The sequence below is a fragment of the Suricata suricatta genome, chromosome 2 (genome assembly GCF_006229205.1).
Source record: "Suricata suricatta isolate VVHF042 chromosome 2, meerkat_22Aug2017_6uvM2_HiC, whole genome shotgun sequence".
Lineage (NCBI taxonomy): Eukaryota > Metazoa > Chordata > Mammalia > Carnivora > Herpestidae > Suricata > Suricata suricatta.
The window spans coordinates 40,646,772-40,666,352 of record NC_043701.1 but is presented as its reverse complement, the minus strand read 5'-3'; the positions used below and the strand labels follow the sequence as shown (position 1 = coordinate 40,666,352).

General features: G+C 45.6%; 1 protein-coding gene across 4 annotated transcripts in view; it reads left to right on the top strand.

Annotated features, from left to right (window-relative positions):
* EEPD1 (endonuclease/exonuclease/phosphatase family domain containing 1) overlaps positions 1–19,581 on the top strand; it is a 113,993-nt gene that overhangs the window by 82,679 nt on the left and 11,733 nt on the right. For 3 of the 4 annotated variants that reach the window (XM_029925079.1, XM_029925087.1, XM_029925104.1), the window contains exon 4: positions 18,081–18,191. The exons of the other annotated variant lie outside the window; for it this stretch is intronic. In XM_029925079.1, coding sequence (XP_029780939.1) covers positions 18,081–18,191 — 111 coding nt within the window. The remainder of the gene's footprint in view (positions 1–18,080; positions 18,192–19,581) is intronic. 4 annotated transcript variants of the gene reach the window in all.

Below are 19,581 nucleotides of genomic sequence, written 5' to 3'. Positions count from 1 at the left end.
TTGGGGTATCTCCTGCTAGACCTATGTGTGAAAACATATGGTATTTTTCCTTTTCTGCCTGAGTTATTTAGCTTAGCATGACTCCCTTCAGGTCCATCCATTTTGCTACAAATGGCCATATATCATTCTTCCTCATTGCCATGTAGTACTCCATTGTATGTATGTATGTATGTATGTATGTATGTGTGTATATATACACACACATATATATATATACACCACATCTTCTTGATCCGTTCATCAGTTGATGGACATTTAGGCTTTTGCATTATGTGTCTTTTCCTATCTTTTTCTTTCAACCTACTTGTATCTTTGAATCTTAAGTGTATCTCCTATACCCAGAAAAAGTTTGATACTGTTTTTTTAACCCAATTTGATAGTCTCTGCCTTTTGATTGGGTTCTTTAATCCATTCACATTTAATGTTATGACTGATACAGTCACATTTACAGCTCCCATTTTACTTTTTGTTTTCTATATCTTTTGTCTTTTTGTTCCTTCTTTCCTCTTTCACTGCTTTATTTTGCATTAAGTGCATATTTTCTAGTATAGCATTTTAATTTCCATAATGATTCTTTCACAATGCTTTTTGAGCTTTTTTCTTAGTAGTTGCTGTTGAATTTGCCATATGAATCTTAATTTATCAGATTTATACTAATTTATTTCAGATTTATACTAACTTAATTCCAGTGAGAGATAAAAACATTATTCCTATATAGCTGTATTCCCTCTTCCCCTTTTTAGAGCTGTTGCTACACATGTTACATCTAACTGCTCTGCTACAGACTCAACTATACATTATTATAATCATTACTTTACGTACTATTATGTTTTTCAAGAAGATGAGAGAAGAAAGGAGAATAAGTATCTATGTATGGCATTAGCCCCATTAACCTTATTATTTACTACTTCCAGTTTTCTTCATTTGTTCCTGTGGGTTCGCATTACTATTTGGCATCATTTTCTTATTGACCTCTATTTGGCATCATTATCTTATATGCATATACAAATGGGTCGGGGGTGTGAGTGGGTAGATGGATAGATGAATGGATAGATGGACATATACATGGATACACACATACTTACATGCTTACATACACAGTTGGCAGACAGACACTTAGAATATACCAGATTGCTGTATAAAAATGTATTTATTGCTCTGGGTCATGGTCAAAAATGTCTAAAAACTGCTGTTCTAGACCATTTGTTGGCTTAGGGGAAGAGGCTTGCTCTGGGATTTTTTTTTAGTACTTGAGAGGCTCTATTTGTCCTTCAGTATATCCTAAGCACGGTCCCTTCTGGTCTTGTTGGTCTCTTGACTCTATTTTCTTTTCAGCAGAGAGAAAATGTGCTCAACTCATTGCATTACCTTCAAAATTGTTGCATGTAGCCACCCCCTTGTACAAACATTCACATAGCCATGTGACAGGACTTACACGAAATTTCCTGTCTTATTTAGTCCACCTTCAAATGCTTCTGTTATCAGGAAATGCTAACAATGAGTTGGTACTGAGAGAACTTTCAATTCACTTCTTTAGAGAATTCTGAGACTTTTCACGAATGATTCATTCATGCATTTCTTGAGAGCATGACCATATACTTAGCAAAGTTAGGGTTACTTTGTCATTTTAAATGAAACAGAAGGGCAGGCAGGTAAAATGTTTTGCTCAGTCACTAAAAACATTTATTTTGGTGTTCTCAGCAGATAAAATTATCCTGATTGAGCTGGTCACTAAGGCAGGCTTTGTCAGAATTAATTCAGTGGAGAAAAATATCAGATTGTTAATTACCCATTTGGAATAAGTAATTCCTACAGCTGATAAAATATTTTTTAAAATTAACCTTCAGGAGGCACTGAAACAGTGAGCTTGGGCCTTAACAAGATTCCAAACTTCTGGGAAAGCATCCAACCTGCTTTCAGAGACTTTGATCTATCTTGGTAGAATTTCAGAAAAGTGTACTGACATCCCTTGTGAACACAATCCAAGACCTCTTTCTAGATCCTAGACTTGGTTCCTCCTCCACATTCTGACTCTGCTGCCCTACACTCCTTGCCTCGCCCCCAAGCTGTCTTACCTCACTTTTGCCCATGAAATGCAGACCCGTTTTCACAGACAGAATTAACTAGGTTTGAAGAAGACAGCCAGAGAAAACAGAGTCTCCCCATATATGCGTTATTCTAAAACTACCTGCCTTCCTAGTTATCTGTCAGTGGCTTCCTGAACCACTAGCCAGTCAAGGGATTTATTTAAGTGGCTCTGTAGTGTCTTTATTGAGACCCAGAGCATCTTCCTGACGCATCCAGCCTTGGAGATCCACAGGAATCAGAAGTGCCCAGGACCAGAGCAAGATCCCCAGAATTTACAAGCCAAAGAGCTGAACTTGGAAGGGAAAGTGACCGGTTCTATTGTTTTGCCTGAATTTTCAGCATTGGTACCAGCTCTGGAGAGGAGAGTGGAAGCAATGGAGGGAAATTAAAGCCTTTCCCCATGTTGGTCACAAAATTGTGACACTGTAGTTTTGTATTACTGCCAATCTTCTCTGTCAGGTGAGATTTGTCTTCCCTTCTTCTCTCCACCTGGCTGAAACCTCTAGTTGAAGAATAAATTGCTACATATTGATCATTCATTTTATTTCCACTTACCTAGACATCCTTGTTCTGCACTTAGTTTGTGTGGCTATATTTGTAAATAAGAGGGGAAGAAGTAACATCTATTTTTAGGCTTCATTTCAGGATGTGGCAGGGACATTTTTTTTCATGTTGTTTTTGGTAATTAATTCAGTACAGCACTTAATTTGCTTTTATTTATGAAAAAATGCACTTGCATATCTTCTACCTGGATCAAGTTGAAGTCAATTAATCAGTATTTATACTATGGCTAGAAAAGTGAGATTTCTAGAAAACTTGGAAGCAGAGAGAAAAATTAAAACATATAAAAGAGGGCTTCTGGGTGGCTCAGTCAGTTAAGCATCTGACTCTTGATTTAGGCTCAGCGTATGATTTCGGTTCATGAGATCAAGCCCTGCATCGGACTCTAGGCTGACAGTGTGGAGCCTGCTTGGGATTCCCTCTCTCTCTCTCTCTCTCTCTCTCTCTCTCTCTCTCTCTCTCTCTCTCTCTCTCCCCCTCACTCTCTCTGCCCTTTGCTGCTCATGTTTTCTCTCTCTCTCAAAAACAAACATAAAACCTTTTAAAAAAAACATAAAAGGATGATTTGGTTTCTGTAATTTAATTTTGTTTTAGTCTTTCACTTGCAAGGTTACCAGCTTACCCTACTAAAACACAAGGTGGACCATATGACTCCTTTCTGTGTACTTGCTACAGCAGGAAGCTGAAGGGCACAGTGGGCTCAGATAGACATGGATTTGGGTCCTGGCTCAGCCCCTTGCCCTCTCTGTGATCCTCATCCCACCAGCCCCACATTCTTATTTCTCCAGCCGTGTCGTGGGTAAGCAGTGTGTGTAAAGAGCCAGGGATTTGCCCCGTGGCGAGCTGACTGGTACCAAGAGCTGTTGTGGTTATAACTCATTACCGTGGACTTCTCTTTGCGCCCCGTGGGATGCTGTTCTGGCGTCCAGGATGTGGCCCTTGCCTGGCGTGCAACCTGCTTTTTGTAACACTTTGCAGTGCCCTATTTGCTTGTACTCTACCCACTCCCAGTCGTCTGAAAGGAGCTATAAAGCCTGTGAAGCTAACCTCTAGCAGTTAGGCTATTTTTAAGTAGCTCTGGCCAAAAATATAACAGAAAGGGAGGTTGGCTGAAGGATAGTTTGGGGATTTGGCTCTCCATTGCTCCCATTAGCATGGAAAACTGCAAAGTGATGAGTCTCAGGACATTCTCCAAAATGAGAATGGTATTTCATGAACCGCCACCTATGGTTCTGGCTGCCATCACGTGATGTTCCTGGGAGTTAAAAATCACAAGTCACTCCATCCCTTGCTGCCCACACAGAAAAGGACAACCAAACCTATGTGGTTTGCCCTGAAATAATTTAGGAAATATGACGGCTTTAAAGTGTAGGATTTGGCATAATGCAAATCAAAATAAAATAAGTCATGAATCAGGAATACTTTCACCCACGGCTTTGAAGTCTTTATTTTTATGATTATGGCTGCTAAGGGCAGCAGGCTGCATAAACACCATTTAGAAGAGCTGAAGGTTGGTGTCTGTAAGAAAAATGGCCACCAGGGCAATTTCCCTGAGGCCATAAGAACTAATTTTGTGTTTAATGTAACGGTTCCCAAATAAGCCTGGGTTCTTCACAGGAGCACCCAGGAAAGTGCTGAGAGGCTTGCAGCCTAGAGTGAGCCTAAGAGTGAACAAGCCTTCAGTGTTTATGGACTGAGAAAATCTATCTCTGGGCCTGAAAAGTAGTGGGTGTTCTCATAGGAGGGTAGGGAAGGGGAGCTAATGTAAACCATGGCTTTGTTCTGCTTCTCTTTGGATTATTGTCTTTGAACGTAAGTACCTAAATAATGGTTCCTACCCTCATCTCAGCTTTTTCTCTCCTCCATTTTTCTCTTCCGTGTCCCTACCTCTTGTCATATCTGAAACCTCAGAAGTAAAAATAGTCTTATTAATACAGCGTACTGTGGGATGGCTTTTTGGGGGGTTAGAAACACTGTTTCCCCACTCGATACCCATCTTACCCATTCTTTGACCCTGTTCACCTGAAAATATCAAAGAAGGAAGAAGATTCTAGAAAATGAAGAGTTCTAGTTGGCTCAACCAACATGGTTTGTCTCAGGAAATGTTACTGTCAGCTTATAAGCTTGGGGCAGATGCCTTTTTGCTTAGAAGTAAGACGGTATCACATATACGGTTGATATTTTGCAGCAAAATTTCGGTTCAGCACTTCATTAGGAAGTGCCGAATGACACTGTGTTTCAACCTTCGTCCTTGACGTGTTTCTCGAACGACGTTAAAATGTTAGAATCTATGGAACAGCATATTCACAGCAAGCCCTGGCCTGGCCACCTCAGTGCTTCTGCTCTGACTTGGGGGTCCTTCACTCTGCCCACGCGCTTTCCTACTGTCTCCTGAAATAGCTGCAAAATCCTCAAAAACCCATTGCTATTTTCAGACCTGCTTTCCACTTCGAATAATTGGTTTCAATCATTACTCACAAGTTTAGTGGCAATCTGGGACAAAGTATTTATTTTATTTGCCCTGAAAATGTCTTTGTTGAGCTTCAGAGAGCCTCTGTGCCAGGAATTACTGGGTGGCGTTCTCCTTTTGCAGGTGCTCAGTGACCATGTGGTGGGAGCAGGGGTTGTCCCTGTGCAGAGGTGGCCTCCTGGGACCTGACGCCCTGATGGAGGGCTCGTGAGGGACAGCCGGCCAGCCCAGCTGTAGCCTGGTGCAGCGCCTGGGGTGTGCTGAATGAATCGTGTGGTTCCTCTGCGTTACTTTCACATTCAATCCATTGTCCAAGTCACTTTCTTTATTATTGTTCTAAATGATTTATTTATTTTTGAGAGAGAGTGAGAGAGCGTGAGTAGGGGTGAGAGAGAGGGGGACAGAGGATCCAAAGTGGGCTCCTGTACACTGACAGCACAGCCTGATGCGGGGCTCAAACTCCCAAACCACAAGATCATGACCTAAGCCGAAGTTGGACGCTCAACCAACCGAGCCACCCAGGCGCCCCCACTTTCTTTATTATTGATGTAAAATTCACATACCAAAGAAGTAACCACTGCAGAGTTAATTTGAAAATGTGCCATCCGGTGGCATATTTCCTGCGCTCACAGTGTTGTGCAGCCATGGCGTCTGTCTGGCTCAAGCCATTTTTGTCATCAGAAAGGAAACATGGTACCCTCTTCCTCCCGTCCCCTGGCAACACCAGTCTGCTTTTCGTCTTGACGGATTTGCGTATCCAGGGCATTTCATATCGATGGAATCCTACAGTATGGGGCCTTTTGTGTCTGGTTTTTTCACTCAGGATATTTCTGAGGTTCGTCCATGGTGCAGCAGGTGTTAGTAGGTCATCCCTTTCTTGTGGGTCACTAACGTTGCACTGTATGGATATAGCACATTTTGTTTATTGTTCATTGATTGGCAGACATTTGAGTTGATTCCATCTTTTGGCTATTGGGAATGGTGCCGTTGTGAGCACTGGCATATCCGTATTGGGTTTGAGTGTCTGTTTTCAGCTTTGTAAAGCCAAGTCATGCTTCTTTCTTGATTATCTTTCAGACCTTTGATTTGCTTTCCTTTTAGTCAAGCCCTTCCTGTGTCTTACTGCATATCAGACCACCTAACTGGTCTGGCCCTTCTCCAGCCTGCACTCTTTACTGCAGTTCTTCTGCTGTTTAAAAATGCAGGTCTGTTGTTTGTGCCCTCCATGGATTTGAGGATTGCTCGTAAGAGGAGGAACAAACCCCTTTCAGGGAAGGCAAGGCTCTGCATGGCCAGGCCTCTGACGGTCCTTTAAGCTCATTTCACCACCCTGCCCCTCGCCTTCTGTGCTATAGCCACATTTACCTTTCTGTCCTATAAATTCTCCATGTCTGTCCCACCACAGGCCCTTTGCATGTGCTGTCTAGCTGCCTGGTTTGCTCTCCTCTCCTCTTTGCCCAGTTAACTCTGACTCATCCTTGGGTTCAGAGCTCAAGCATAACCTTTTCAGGGAAGCCTTCCCTGACTAAGTCAAAGCCCCCTCACCCCCACCCCCACTGCCACTATCATGGATGCCACAGGCTCCTAGAACCAATCCTTTGTGGCCAAGTCGCAGCCACAGTTTTGTGTTTGGATGATTATTTGATTAATAGCTGTGTCGACAGAGACAGAAAAAGGCTATACACAGAACATGAGTTTCGGAGTCAGATTGCCTGGGTTCAAGCACTGCTTCTTACTGGCTGTGTGATCTTGGGCAACTTAATTAGCCTCTCTGTGCCTCTGTTTTCTCATCCATCAAATGAGGATTATAATAACACCTACCTTAGGAAGCTATAGTGAGAACAAAATGAATTCATGTGTGTTAAGTACTTGGCACTAGAATGACCTCAATAGAAGTATCATTAGTATAATTATTTTTTAAAAGTGTGCTTATGTCACCCCCACCCCTCCTCCATAGACTGTAGCTCAGAGAGGGCAGGGGCCCTTGTTTCTCATGCTCACCATTATAGCTCCAGAGCCTGACCCAGAATACCCACTTAGGTAATGCTTGTTAACTTGTATTGAATGCTTGCGTGAATCCTCTCTCCTCCTCACCGGAGAAGAGTATGAGCAAGAAGGTTCCCATCTTTCTGTCCATATCTGCAGGGCTATATTTCGGGAGTCTCTGCGTCCCAGCTTGCAATGTGTTGGCTTCTGGCCCTGGCCGCTGCCCCTGCTCACTTCCTCGGCTGGTGTGCTTTGCGAATTGTACGATCGTGTGTGCAGAGTTGAAGGTGGGGATCCTCTCTCCATGGTCATGTCATGATGGACTGGCTCAGTCTGTAGAACAGCCCCAAGGACATGCAGGAGACTTGTTGTGTGCCAAGTCCTGTGCTGCCTGCCTTAGAATAGCAGGGATGCCTGGCTGGCTCAGTTGGTTAAACGTCTGACTTCAGCTCAGGTCATGATCTCACGGTTTGTGGGTTCAAGCCCCATGTCAGGCTCTGAGCTGTCAGCACAGAGGAGCCTGCCTCTGTCTCTCGGCCCCTCCCCAGCTCACACTCTGTCTCTCAAAAATAAATAACATTTTTTTTTAAGTTTAAGAAATAGCAAACTGGTGAGGTGGGAACAATTTGTGTTCTCTTGTTACAAATGGGTAAACTGAGGTGTGGAGCAGGTGAGTAGTCATTTGCCCAAAGTCAAAACTCTTGATAAGTGGCAGAGCCAAATTCTGTATCTATGCAGGCTTTTTCTAGAGTCTGTGTTCCTAACCTCAGCCTTTAATAATGAACATGACCCCACTTAGCATCACAGCTGAGTCTAAGGGACCAGCAGAGAGTAGGTATGTCACTGCGTTCTGGCCTGGTGATCCCCCAAACTTCTGTGCACACCTGGGGGTCCTAATAGAGAGATGGACAGCAGAACAGATTCTCTAAAGAAATATTTTATTAAAAAACAAAGCTAGAGGGAAAAATAAAGGTAAAAGTTGTTTATCAGGAGAAAAAAGAGACTCAAGTATTTAGAAAGACTCCCATCTCTTATATCGGAGAGTTAAAAAAAGAAAATATCACTTCCCTTCTGATTATACATTTCAGGGGTTTAATGTCTTTGGTCCTTCACACTCTAGGGCCCTTGTCTATTTATTGCAGGTATGTATATTTAAATAAGCGAACACCTCCTGATGTATTTTCAAAAATGAACAGGTAATTTAAAAAATTTTTTATATTTATTTATTTTTGAAAGACAGAGCACAAGTGGAGGAGGGACAGAGAGAAAATGAGACACAGAATCCGAAGCAGGCTCCAGGCTCTGAGCTATCAGCACAGAGTTCGATGCGGGGCTCAAACTCACAAACTATGAGATCATGACCCGAGCCGAAGTAGGACGCTTCACCAACTGAGCCACCCAGGCACCCCTATAATTTTAAATGGTAACTTACTCAGCATTTAAAAAAATTTTTTTAACATTTATTTATTTTTGAGAGACAGAGACAGATCATGAGCAGGGGAGGGGCAGAGAGGGAAGGACACACAGAACTGGAAGCAGGCTCCAGGCTCTGAGCTGTCAGCACAGAGCCCGACATGGGGCTCAAACCACAAGCTGTGAGATCATGTCCTGAGCCAAAGTTGGACACTCAACCAATTGAGCCACCCAGGAGCCCCTCAGCATTTTTATTTAAACCTGTGGATGAAATCATTTTGAGCAGGTGAGGGTAGAATTGGTCTTATAACTACTTTTTTAGGTGATTTTAAGATGTTGATAGTGAAATGAAATGAACCTCCAAAAAGCAGATATTTCTTCCAACCGGCAAAACCTCCACCACTGTGGGATAGCATGTCCTGTCCGTATCAGAGCATGTCAGATGGTCCATGGCATGAATTTAGAAGGGGTTGTAATCATGTGACACACTGGTAAGCAGGAAAAGCAGAATGCAAAACCGTGTGCATCTATATGGATGGACCGATGTAGTAATAAACTCCACAGGAAATAGCCTACAAGGAAATCCACGAAAGGTAGGCAGTGCTCATTCTGCCCAGTGGTATTCTGCTTAAATTTTTCTATGTTTCTCTACTTTACAAATTATTCTAGAATGAGCTTGTGTTCATTTATATCCAGACATAAGCCTCAATTTAAAGAGAAAGAAAAAAAACAGCCACAGAACTATCAGTCTTTGCTCCCATCTGAGATGAAGAGTCTTCACATCCGAAGACCTTTGGAGAATAAAAGGACCTTTGGAAGTGTCCCTGAAGGGTGACAGTGAGGGATGATGAGGACGGTGGCATGGGTGGTGGCAGTGTGGGATCCCCGTGCCCCATGTGGCTTTGCCCCTCCTAACCTAACTTCCACCTCCAGGAAATCTCCCCTTGTCTCTGCTCTCATTTTACGGTTCTCCTTGCAGAAAAATGTTTCAATTGTCCTTGAAAGGCTTCTTCCCCCTTTGTTTTTTTTATTATTTAAAAACTATGTTTTATGTTTATTTTTTGAGAGACAGAAACAAGAGCATGAGTAGGGGAGGGGCAGAGAGAGAGGGAGACACAGATTCTGCAGCAGGCTCCAGGCTCTGAGCTGTCAGCACAGATCCTGAAGGCAAAGCTCAAATGCACCAACTGTGAGATAATGACCAGAGCTGAAGTTGGATGCTTAACTGGCAGAGCCACCCAGGCGCCCCTCCTTTGTAATTTTTAAGCATCTCATTCAGGAAACCTGTGATAAGTGACTTGGGGGAACTCAGAGGAGAGGCTACCAGAACCAGCAACCGTTCTGTTGACAGGAGCACATGTGGGTGTTTAGACAAGGACAGTCGCCCAGAATCCTTTCGAGTCCCCATGGAAAGAGCGAGTGTGTCCCTGAGCGGATCTGAAAGTGGCCCCTGTGCAGAGTGCTGAGGGGGCTGGGAGCTCTGGCCTCTCCCCGCAGACGAGGAAGGATGGGGCCTGCGCGTTAGAGCAGGGGCTGCCTTCCGAAGCTCCGAGTGCTGGGCTCCAGGTTACGGAATGGGCACTTCCCGCCAGTCCCCGGTCTCTGCCAGGAGGTAGGCTGTGTCTGATGTGGTCACCTCTCCAGAACCGTGGTGTTCCCAGAACCCCAGGTGCATGGACGATGGAACTGACTTAGGTCCAGAGAACCCCAGATTTGGAACGCGCATGCCTGCACATGCACATGCCCGCACACGCACCGTCACATGACTCAGTTGGTAGGTCCGTGTTTCCTGAGCTTTCTCTCTGTGGGTTGTGGCATGAGAGCTGGCCAAACCCAGGTTCCCATCCCAAACGGCTCACCTGCTGCCAGTGAGTGACCTTGCCACATTCCCTTGCTGATCACGCCTGGTTTCCCCAGGTGTCTAATGGGAGCATTATTACCTGCATCTTGGGGTTTTCATTAGGAGTAAATGTGATAAGCCATGAAGTGAAGTGTCGGCTAAATAATTGGCACTTAATGTGTTGGTCTCTTCCCCACCCCATTCCTTCCCCCTCTGGCTCTTATTTTTTATAGGTTTCAGAAGCTGACCTGATTGTAGGTTACTGGCCGCCTGTATTTCTTACTATTGTTGGATTTAGCCAAACTTAACCTATTAGAATTACTACCTATTAAATGTATGTTCTTACTCTGGGTAGTTCAGTGAGAGGTCTTATGGGTGGAGCCTAAGGGACATGAAAGACAGCTGATGCTGTTTTTTTAGAAGAGTGGAATCCGTTCTCACGGTTTGCGGGAAAAGCCTTTAGAAAGTTCACCCAATGTCCTGTCAGTGCGATCAGCTTCTCTGTGGAATTTATACGGCGATTATCACAGAGAAAGAGGGAGAGAGGAATTTCAGTGTTTATGAGACTCTTGTATTTCTTCTCCCGTCTCTACACTTCCTTCACCCCTCCCCCTTCTGTCTTTCCCTCTTTTCTTACCCTCCCCTCCTAGAATTCCAGAATCATGTGGTTTTGGAGCTGGAAATGCCCTTGAACGTGGTCATCTCCTCCCATGCCTACACTTTATGGATGGGGAGACCGAGACCCAGGGTCCCAAAGCTCCTCCTCCTCTTCATCCAGCCCAGGCAGTGGCCCACTGAGGAGATTTGCAAAGCTCAAAGGAAACAAGCTCAATTCTTCCTTTAAATATTGGAAAGTGGTAGTTGCTCAGTGAGCCCCCAAGGAGCAGAAAGAATGTTGGGCTCTCTGACCTCCATGGACTCCTGGCCCTGTAGGGAAGGACATGTAGGCAGTGCGGTGGCAGTATTGTGAGAGGGGCTCAGCACCCCGGAGAACCCCCAGCCCATACCACTCTGTCCCACATTGCACCTGTCTCCCCTCAGGGATATGTGCCTGTGTTTGCATTGACCTAAGACAGGGGCTTCTTTCTTCTGTGAGGGTCCTGGCTCTTTGGCAACACCGGGCATGAGCCACTGAGCATGAGCCACTGAGCACACATTATCTCTTCTGGACAGATTGAGACAGAAAAGGGGTTGAAAGACTTTTTGCCTTTGCTTTACGTCCATATTAACATTGTGAGTGTGAGCCCTTGCTCTGCAAAAAGACGTGCCAGGGCCATTAAGTTCGCTGATAACCATTAAGGCACTTAGCTCCTAGGAGAACCAAGCAACTTAACCGAGTATATGGCTGCCCCATCGACCTTCAAAATATTAATATTCTAAAGACTAAATAAATATCCCAGGAAAACTTTGTAATAGGCTTGTTATATTTAGAGGGCCAAACATGGTTCATAATGAGTTGAGTTGACACTTAGATGTAATTTGCTTTCGCATGGCTGTTTTAGAGTACACTGACGTTTTTTAGTGACCTTAACCATTCTTTTGTTTCACTCTAAATGGGATCATTCACAGATACCCATAGATGTCCTCGCTTCTATTCTTGTCCATGGCATTTCCGCCCTTGAAGATGCTGGTGAAGATAAACCCTTGCTTACAATTAATGTAACAAAAACCGTTGTCTCTGTCATTGGCCCCCATGCCTGTAGTATCCAAATGAAAGTTCAGTCTCTTGACCTTGCATGGTCTGAGTCAGGGACATCTTTATTTTATGATGGCCATGTATCTTTCTTAAGGAGCGCTCACCTGTGCTGCTCTATCCATCATCTACTTCGTTTTCAGTAGCTGCTAGAGGGCTCACGGAGAATTGGCGGTTCACATGTGGAAAGCTCCCTGTCCAGAGGAAGTCACCTCCAGAATCCAAAAAGCAATCAAACACAACCAACTCAAAGCAAAGCAACTTTATCTGGAAATTTGACCCAGAGGGTTCCAAGTGCAAACACCCTTCCCCCACTGTCCAGGAAGCAGGATAAGGTGGCCATTTGGAATTTGCTTTTGAAATGCATGCCGGTAGTCCTGATAGTGTGTCTCCAGCTAACTCTGCAGGCCCCACTGTAACACAGCTTAATATCTAGCTCACAGGTATTTTAAGTTAACTGAATGGGGAAGATGAAAGGACCACTTGGTGGTGGCTGGACAGGCCACCAAGTGAAATTAGGTTGCTTTTCCTATTTATGTTTCTCAGAACCAGAGGAGCAGGGAATATTTGTTTCGGGAATGGGGAGGAGTAGAAAGAAAGAAAAGAAAAAAGAAATACAAAGGTCCACAAACAAATCATGGTTGGTCTCAAGTCTTGGAACCCTCCTTTCACTGCGGAGACAAGCCACGTCAGCTGGTCCTGGGTAGACCCAGGGTGTGGTGCATCCGAAACATAGCCAAGGGTCTTTTCTCTTAAAACTTGGCGTTCCTGAATGCCAGTGCCTCGGATATCTTGTAGATTTGAGTTAATATCTCTGACACTGAGTCCCTGGATTGCTGAGCCAAAGGGTAGAGTGGCTTTGGTGTTGCTGAAGCTGGTCGTAGGGTGGGTGCAAACGAATGAGGGTATCACCCATGTTTGGTCTGAAGCTAAGGAAACAAGTCCAGCCTTTGGTGGTTCTTGTAACTGTCCATCCCAGGGGAGAAAAGACGTAAGGTGGAATCCTCAGGAGACCTCTCTGGTTCATCCATTCAGCGAGTATCTGTCAATGCCTCCTGTGCCCCGGGCTGTGGGCAGGCTCCCTTCATGTGTTACCTCCAGGATTATCTGAAAAGAGGCCCAGTCAGATGCTTGCACAGTGTCAGGGTGATAGCTGAAATGGCATGTTTATTTGTTTGTTTTTAATAATGAAAATTACCTTTCCAGGCCACAGGTAAGAAAAATATGAGGGCTGAGTTCAGAATCAGCAATTGCCGAGCCTTGTGTGAGCTTCTCATGCTGTGAAGCTGCTCAGGGATCTTGTGAGAAGTGCACAGGTTGGCCCTAACCTTAGAGGTTCCGATTCAGCAAGGGATGGGTCTCACAAATCGTGCTTTTAAAAACAAGAACCATTGTGATTTTGATGGAGGCAGATGATGGGTGAGGCCCAGGATTCTAGAAACACACTTGTGGGGTCGTAGTTTCGGGTTGTGCGGGTCAGCTCTCTGGAGACTTTGTCCCAACCCTTCACACCTCCCATTTCCACCCTTCCTGCCCAGTGCACCTCTTCTACTTAGGAGAGGGTATGATTTCTGCCTACTGATATGTGGATGAAGCAGAAGATTTGAGAACCAGCTGTTTTAAATAAAGCAAGTTTAGGCAGAGTTCAGATTGAGGGCTCAGAGGTTGATTTTGTTTTCCTGTGAGATTTTTAAGAGAAAGGACCTAAGGATCCAACCAGTAAGGCAGCCTGGCCTCCTCTGGGAGCCTGCCCTGCCTCTTCTACCTGCCCAGCCAGGAGGTAGAGCAGCGGGAGACAGACCTCAGTTCAGACCGTCCTCTAACACTTCTGCACTGTGTGATCTGGACTGGAAGCTCACATGTGGCTTAAGCTTTCTGTGCTGTAGTTCACTCATGAATAACTGATAGGGTGTCTTCCTCATGTGGGTCGGCTCCAGGGAACAATAGGGATGATGTATACAAAACAAGGAAGGCTCCAAAGTAGGCTTCTCAAACTTGCCAACCTTGTAAATCACTCAGGGATCCTGAGAAAATGCTGATTTCAAAGCAGTAGGTCTGAGGTGGGCCTGAGACTTTGTGTTTCTAACAGACTTCCAGGTGAAGTCAGTGCTGCCGGTCCATGGACCGCACTCTAAGTAGCAAGACTCTAAAAGGTGCTATTCAGTTTTGCTGTGAACTGGTAGTGCATCAACTAAGTTGACAAACTGGCCATTCTTTTTTCAGCCCTAGAAATAGAAGACAGTCCTACCTTTTACCTAGTGCTGAGGTATCCGTGTGCAGATGTGAGCGCAGAATGCTAGCCATGAATCATTTCCCCCTGGTCCCTTAAACTATTATTGCCTCTGATAACATAAGAGATGCTGAAGAAGAGGGCATAGCGGGGGGTCATCTACTCTGTGGGCTAAGAGAGGTTATCAAGAGCGAGTCTTCGGATGTACAAAATATAAGTAGCTCTCAAAGGTCAGAAATTATGGTTCCTTATATCTCCTAGAGTTTACCTGTGAACGAAAGGCTTTTAGATAGAAAACAGGAGGAGAATGTGTTTCCCTCGTCTGCTAACACCAACTTTCAGCTTGTATCCGCGTCACCTGGAAGAGCTGTTAACATGCAGATCACTTGGCCCGAGCCTGGAGTTTCTAACTCAGTAGGCTGGGGGGGGGGGGGGGGGGGGCTGGGAATTTGCATGTTTCATGAATTCCCAGATGATACTGATGATCACGCTTTGACTAGCCGACTTTAGGCTCCAAAGGTCTTCTCTGAGAGTCGTAAGCCTGGAGAGCAATGGAAGCCTATGTCGCTTATTCATTCACCTTCTAAACCTTCCAATCACAGTGGGATTGCCCAGAATGGGAGTGTTTAAGTGGGGCTGCCGTTGACAGCGTGAACGGGAGATTCACCTGTCTTCCAGTATCTGAAGGCTCTCTGAGGGTTAGGAAAGATGAGACTTGTGGCTCCTCATATAGCTCGTCCCAACACAGCAGGGTCCTCCAAAGACTGGAGCTCTCTAATCTTGGTGGCTGGCTAATCACCAGAGGTGGGTATTTAAAAATACAGCCCCCCTTTAGGGTGCCTTCTAGAGATTTGGGTGAGCAGCCAGGTGCGGGACTCCCTGCGTGGAGAAGAGCGAAGCACCAGATGGGCATTCAAAGCTTCTCTCCTTTTTAATGATTCTCCGATTCAGCTCTAATGATCACTCAGCAAGCAAATGATTCCCCAGCAGGAAATTGGACCCTTTGTGGAGTCCATTTCCTCGCTAGATTCCCTAAAGTTATAGTCAATACATTCCGGCTGCATTTTCCAAAGTGCTTCATTTCCCATCCAAGGATGGCTTCCAGCCAAGACCGTCTGGCCAAGAGGATTCATCTGGGGTGAAGGCCTCCATTAGGTAAAGCACGCTCCACAGTTGGGAAACGATAAAAGCCCTGATGATCAAATCCCAAAGAGAACACTTCTCAGGCAAACTCAAAGTGAGGTCAAAGTGGAGGCAGTTATTTAGATAATCAGCTGCAAGGAGATCCCCCCACCCCAACTCTGTGTGTCACACACGGATTGGGGAGCACAGCCTTCCCTGGAGTTTCCTGGGCCGTCAGCAGATGCTTGATGTGTCAATGGGCACCATGGTCCGTGGCAGGTGAGCTTTCCAAAGGTGACTTTGGGGAGGCGCCTGGGTGGCTCCGTCAGTTGAGGGTTCAATTCTTGACCTTGGCTTAGGTCATGACCTCCCGGTTCATGAGTTGATCTCTGCATCAGGCTCTGCACTGACTTTGCAGAGCCTGCTTGAGATTCTCTCTCTCTCTCTCTCTCTCTCTCTCGCTCTCTCGCTCTCTCTCTCTCAAAATAAATAAACTTAATTTAAAAATATTTTTTTAAGGAGACTTGGGTACAGGCTCTGCCTTTTATGTTGTCTACTGTCAGGGAAAGGCAGACAATCATCTAAAAGCAGAACCCCAAGAACAGCACATCTCTTTTTTCTTTTCTTAAAATTTTTGAAAGTTTCTTTATTTTGAGATAGAGCACCCAAACACGAGCTGGGGAGGGGCAGAGAGGGAGGGAGACAGAGAATCCCAAGTGGGCTCCGCACTGTCATCACAGAGCCCCATGCGGGGCTTGATCTCATAAACAATGAGATCATGACCTGAGCCGAAATCAAGAGTAGGATACTTAACTGACTGAGCCACCCAGGTGCCCCTGGTCTTCTTTTTTTTCTTTTTCTTCTTCTTTTTTTTTTTTTTTGAGAGAGAGAGAGAACAGTGCATATCTAAAGCAGACCTCCTGTCATCCTTCCTCCTTTGCCCAGGGAGGGATGCCTCATCTTCCCTCTTTCAGCATAAGCAGTGTGAGGCCCGCCCAGGAGGGGCCAGAATGCAGCTCTCTGCAGGGCCGGACAGCTGACGGCTGTTTGCCCACAACGCTGCCTGCCTTTGGGGCAGAGGCTGCTGAGGGGCTGGCCAGCTGCAGTTCCCCGGCCTTAGCCGGGGTCAGAATCACCTGTGGGGGGGGCTTGTTAACAGCAGATCACTGGGCCTCACTCCCATTTCTGATCCAGTCAGAGTAGGATGAGCCGGAGGGGTTCTAACAGACTCCCGGGTAATGCTCAAGCTCCTGGGCCCCTGGCCACACTTTAGGAACCACAGGGATAGCGCAGCATTACAACTTACCCAGAGGATACGTGGAGGGTGACTGAATGACAGAGAGGCAGGAAAACTTTGCAGCAATGCTGGTGACCCAGGTGAGAGAAGACAGCGCTCTGAAATGGGCCACGGTCGTGGGACTAGAGAACAAAAAGGGTGGGGGGGGTCCGGACACATGTGATGGTAGTGGACCAGGCCGGGTGAAAGATGGGTCCTGGGAGGAGAGGGAAGAGTCCGAGCAGCTAGAAGGATGGAAATGCCAGGAAAGAAGATGGACATGGGGGTGGGAGAGGGGAATGGTAGGTCTCTTTGTGACCCAATTGGGCTTGTGGTGCTATGAGGACATTCAGGTAGAAATGTTAAAAAGGTTGTAAAAATACCATTCCCATTGTGGGAGAGAAACCTGAACCTCAGGTACAGGTTCGGGGGCCTTCAGGGCAGGTGTGAGCTGAAGCTGTGGAGCGAAGTAGTAAGGACAGCTCACGGGAGAGAGGGTGGTGAGGTGCCCAAGGGAAGCCAGAAGCCTCACTTTGTAGTGCCGGGCACAGAAGCAGGTGAATGGCATGCTCTGAGGTGCGTGAAGCAAAGGGACACACACACGCATCACCAAGAAGGGGCAGAATCAGATGCATCTCAAAAACTAAACCCAAATATGCCAAACTCTGCGGGCCCCCTCAAAAGAACCATCCTCAAGAGGCCGGGTTGTGACTGAGGCATGAGTTGGAAGAGCTGGTCCCCTATTTTGGAGCCCAGTTTTTTAACTCTTCATTTACTTGTCAAGTGCAATTTTCTTTGGCCTTGGTGATAAAGTCCCTCTACGGTTCCCATGCCAGTTGGGAGGAACAGAATAAGAGAAAAGAAACACACCCTGTAAACACATGTGGGGGGTCGGAGCCGTGACAGCTGGGCTTTCCTCTTCGAAGAGTGTCACAGTGAACAATATGGTGGTTCTCGGTGGAGCTGGGCGGTTTTTCCACCTGTACCCGAGGCTGGGGCAGAAAAGACGCCATGCATTCCTCTTCCTCCCTCCACATTTGATACTGAGCTAGACCCTCCTGGGACCTCGAAACCACTGGTTGTACAGGGATCCAAAGGATTCTGACAGCGTGTTTTGAGCTCTCTGTGTTAGAAGGCTACAAAGGGAACGGATTTCTATGCACTGAGAGACTCCTCCCACCAGGTGATACTTGTATGGTTTATAGGTAGTTTGCTTTTTAATTTGTGGGGCTTTTTTAGTCCTCTGTGTCTTCACGAACCCTAAGAACAGAGACGTAGTCTGACAAGCCTTGGAATAAGGCTCGATGAGTCAGGGTCAGGCATTTCCTGGCTCCTCCGGCTGCCCCCAGCTGGGTGTGCTTCAGGCGGGAACACACACCGACTTGTGCTCTGTCTTTGCAGTTCTGTACCGAGCTAAACCAGCCTATCCTGCCCAACATCCGCAAGTGGAAGGGGCCCCGGGGCTGCTGGAAGGCTGTTGTTGCCGAGATGCCCTCCACTCCGCTCCAGAAGGTACCTTCATCGGCAAAGCTTGGATTGTATCTCCATTTTATCGAAACCCTTCTTTTCCCTAATCACAGACATTTAAAACTTTCCTTTGCCAACACCCTTGGTGCAGTTTTGTATTTCTGCGCATTTCTTAGCTCTTTGCCATTCATCTCAAAATGCCCTGGTTCTTGCTTCATGTTTAGATCGGGAATGGACTGCTGCCCGGACGGAAACGGGGGTGCGGGGTGTTGGGAGGAGAAGAGAAATCCTGTCTGGAGCCAAGGCTGCAAATGGGGTATTTCTGTCCTTTGTCTTCTTAATCCTGTCTCCACAGCTCCATGCTCTGCCAAGTTTGTGGAGAGCCCATTGTTCATTAACTGAAAACTCCAGATTCACTTAATTCCCAGGCCAAGCATTTACTTTCGGTGGTAGAAACTGCACGTGGAAATGTTCTGTGGACATTTTGAGCAGATTTTAATTTTGAATTTTCCTTCATTGGTATTTCCCCCGTGGCTGTGGGTAAATGGCTGGCTGTAAAGGGTACATTTTCACTCTGACAGATCTATTCAAGACGGAGGTTTTTACTCATTTGGAATGTTTGCTATTAGTGGGGTTTTAGATTTTAAAATAGACTTCTGGTAGTGTATCTTGAGTCAGAAACTCGCTACATAGTTTTTCTATAAATGTTGTATTTTTTCTCCCTAGTAGACCCAATATGTTTATAAACACACAAGGATAGCATTTATGTGAGTGATATTGAGATTTGGGGCTTTTAAATTATAAATATATACTGGCTTAAAGGTATCCAGTTATTTATTGACAATAAGCTCTCTATTTTAGCTACTACTTAAAAATGTGATATAAATCTTATTTCTCTGGGTTTTCTGTTTTGGAGTGTAAATGGTTACTGTAGGTGACAGCCAGTGTACCTTCCCCATAGGCTAGGAGTTAAGCCAACTTGGAATGTATCTAGTCTTTACCTCTGTAGCCCGTGGTTGTTCCTTCAGTCCACATAGAAATAACACTACCATCTTGCCTTTTTCTTTAATGTTTATTTATTTATCTTAAGAGAGAGAGATCACGAAAAAGCAAGCACAAGCTAGGGAGAGGAGAATCCCAAGCAGGTTCCACACTGTCAGCACAGAGCCTGATGTGTGACTTGAACTCATGAAACCGTGAGATCACAACCTGAGCCAAAACCAAGAGTCAGACACTTAACCGACTGAGCCACCCAGGTGTGCCCCTCCACCTTACCTTTTTTTTTTAAATAATATTTTATAGGTGGGTTCATTAGGCTCTTTTGGTCCATTAAACACTCTGAAAAATTAGAAAGGTCACTGCATGCCCAGCACTGCACTACATGCCAGATAGACATGGGTAAGAAAAACAGACCCGGTGACCCAGCCCTGCCTGT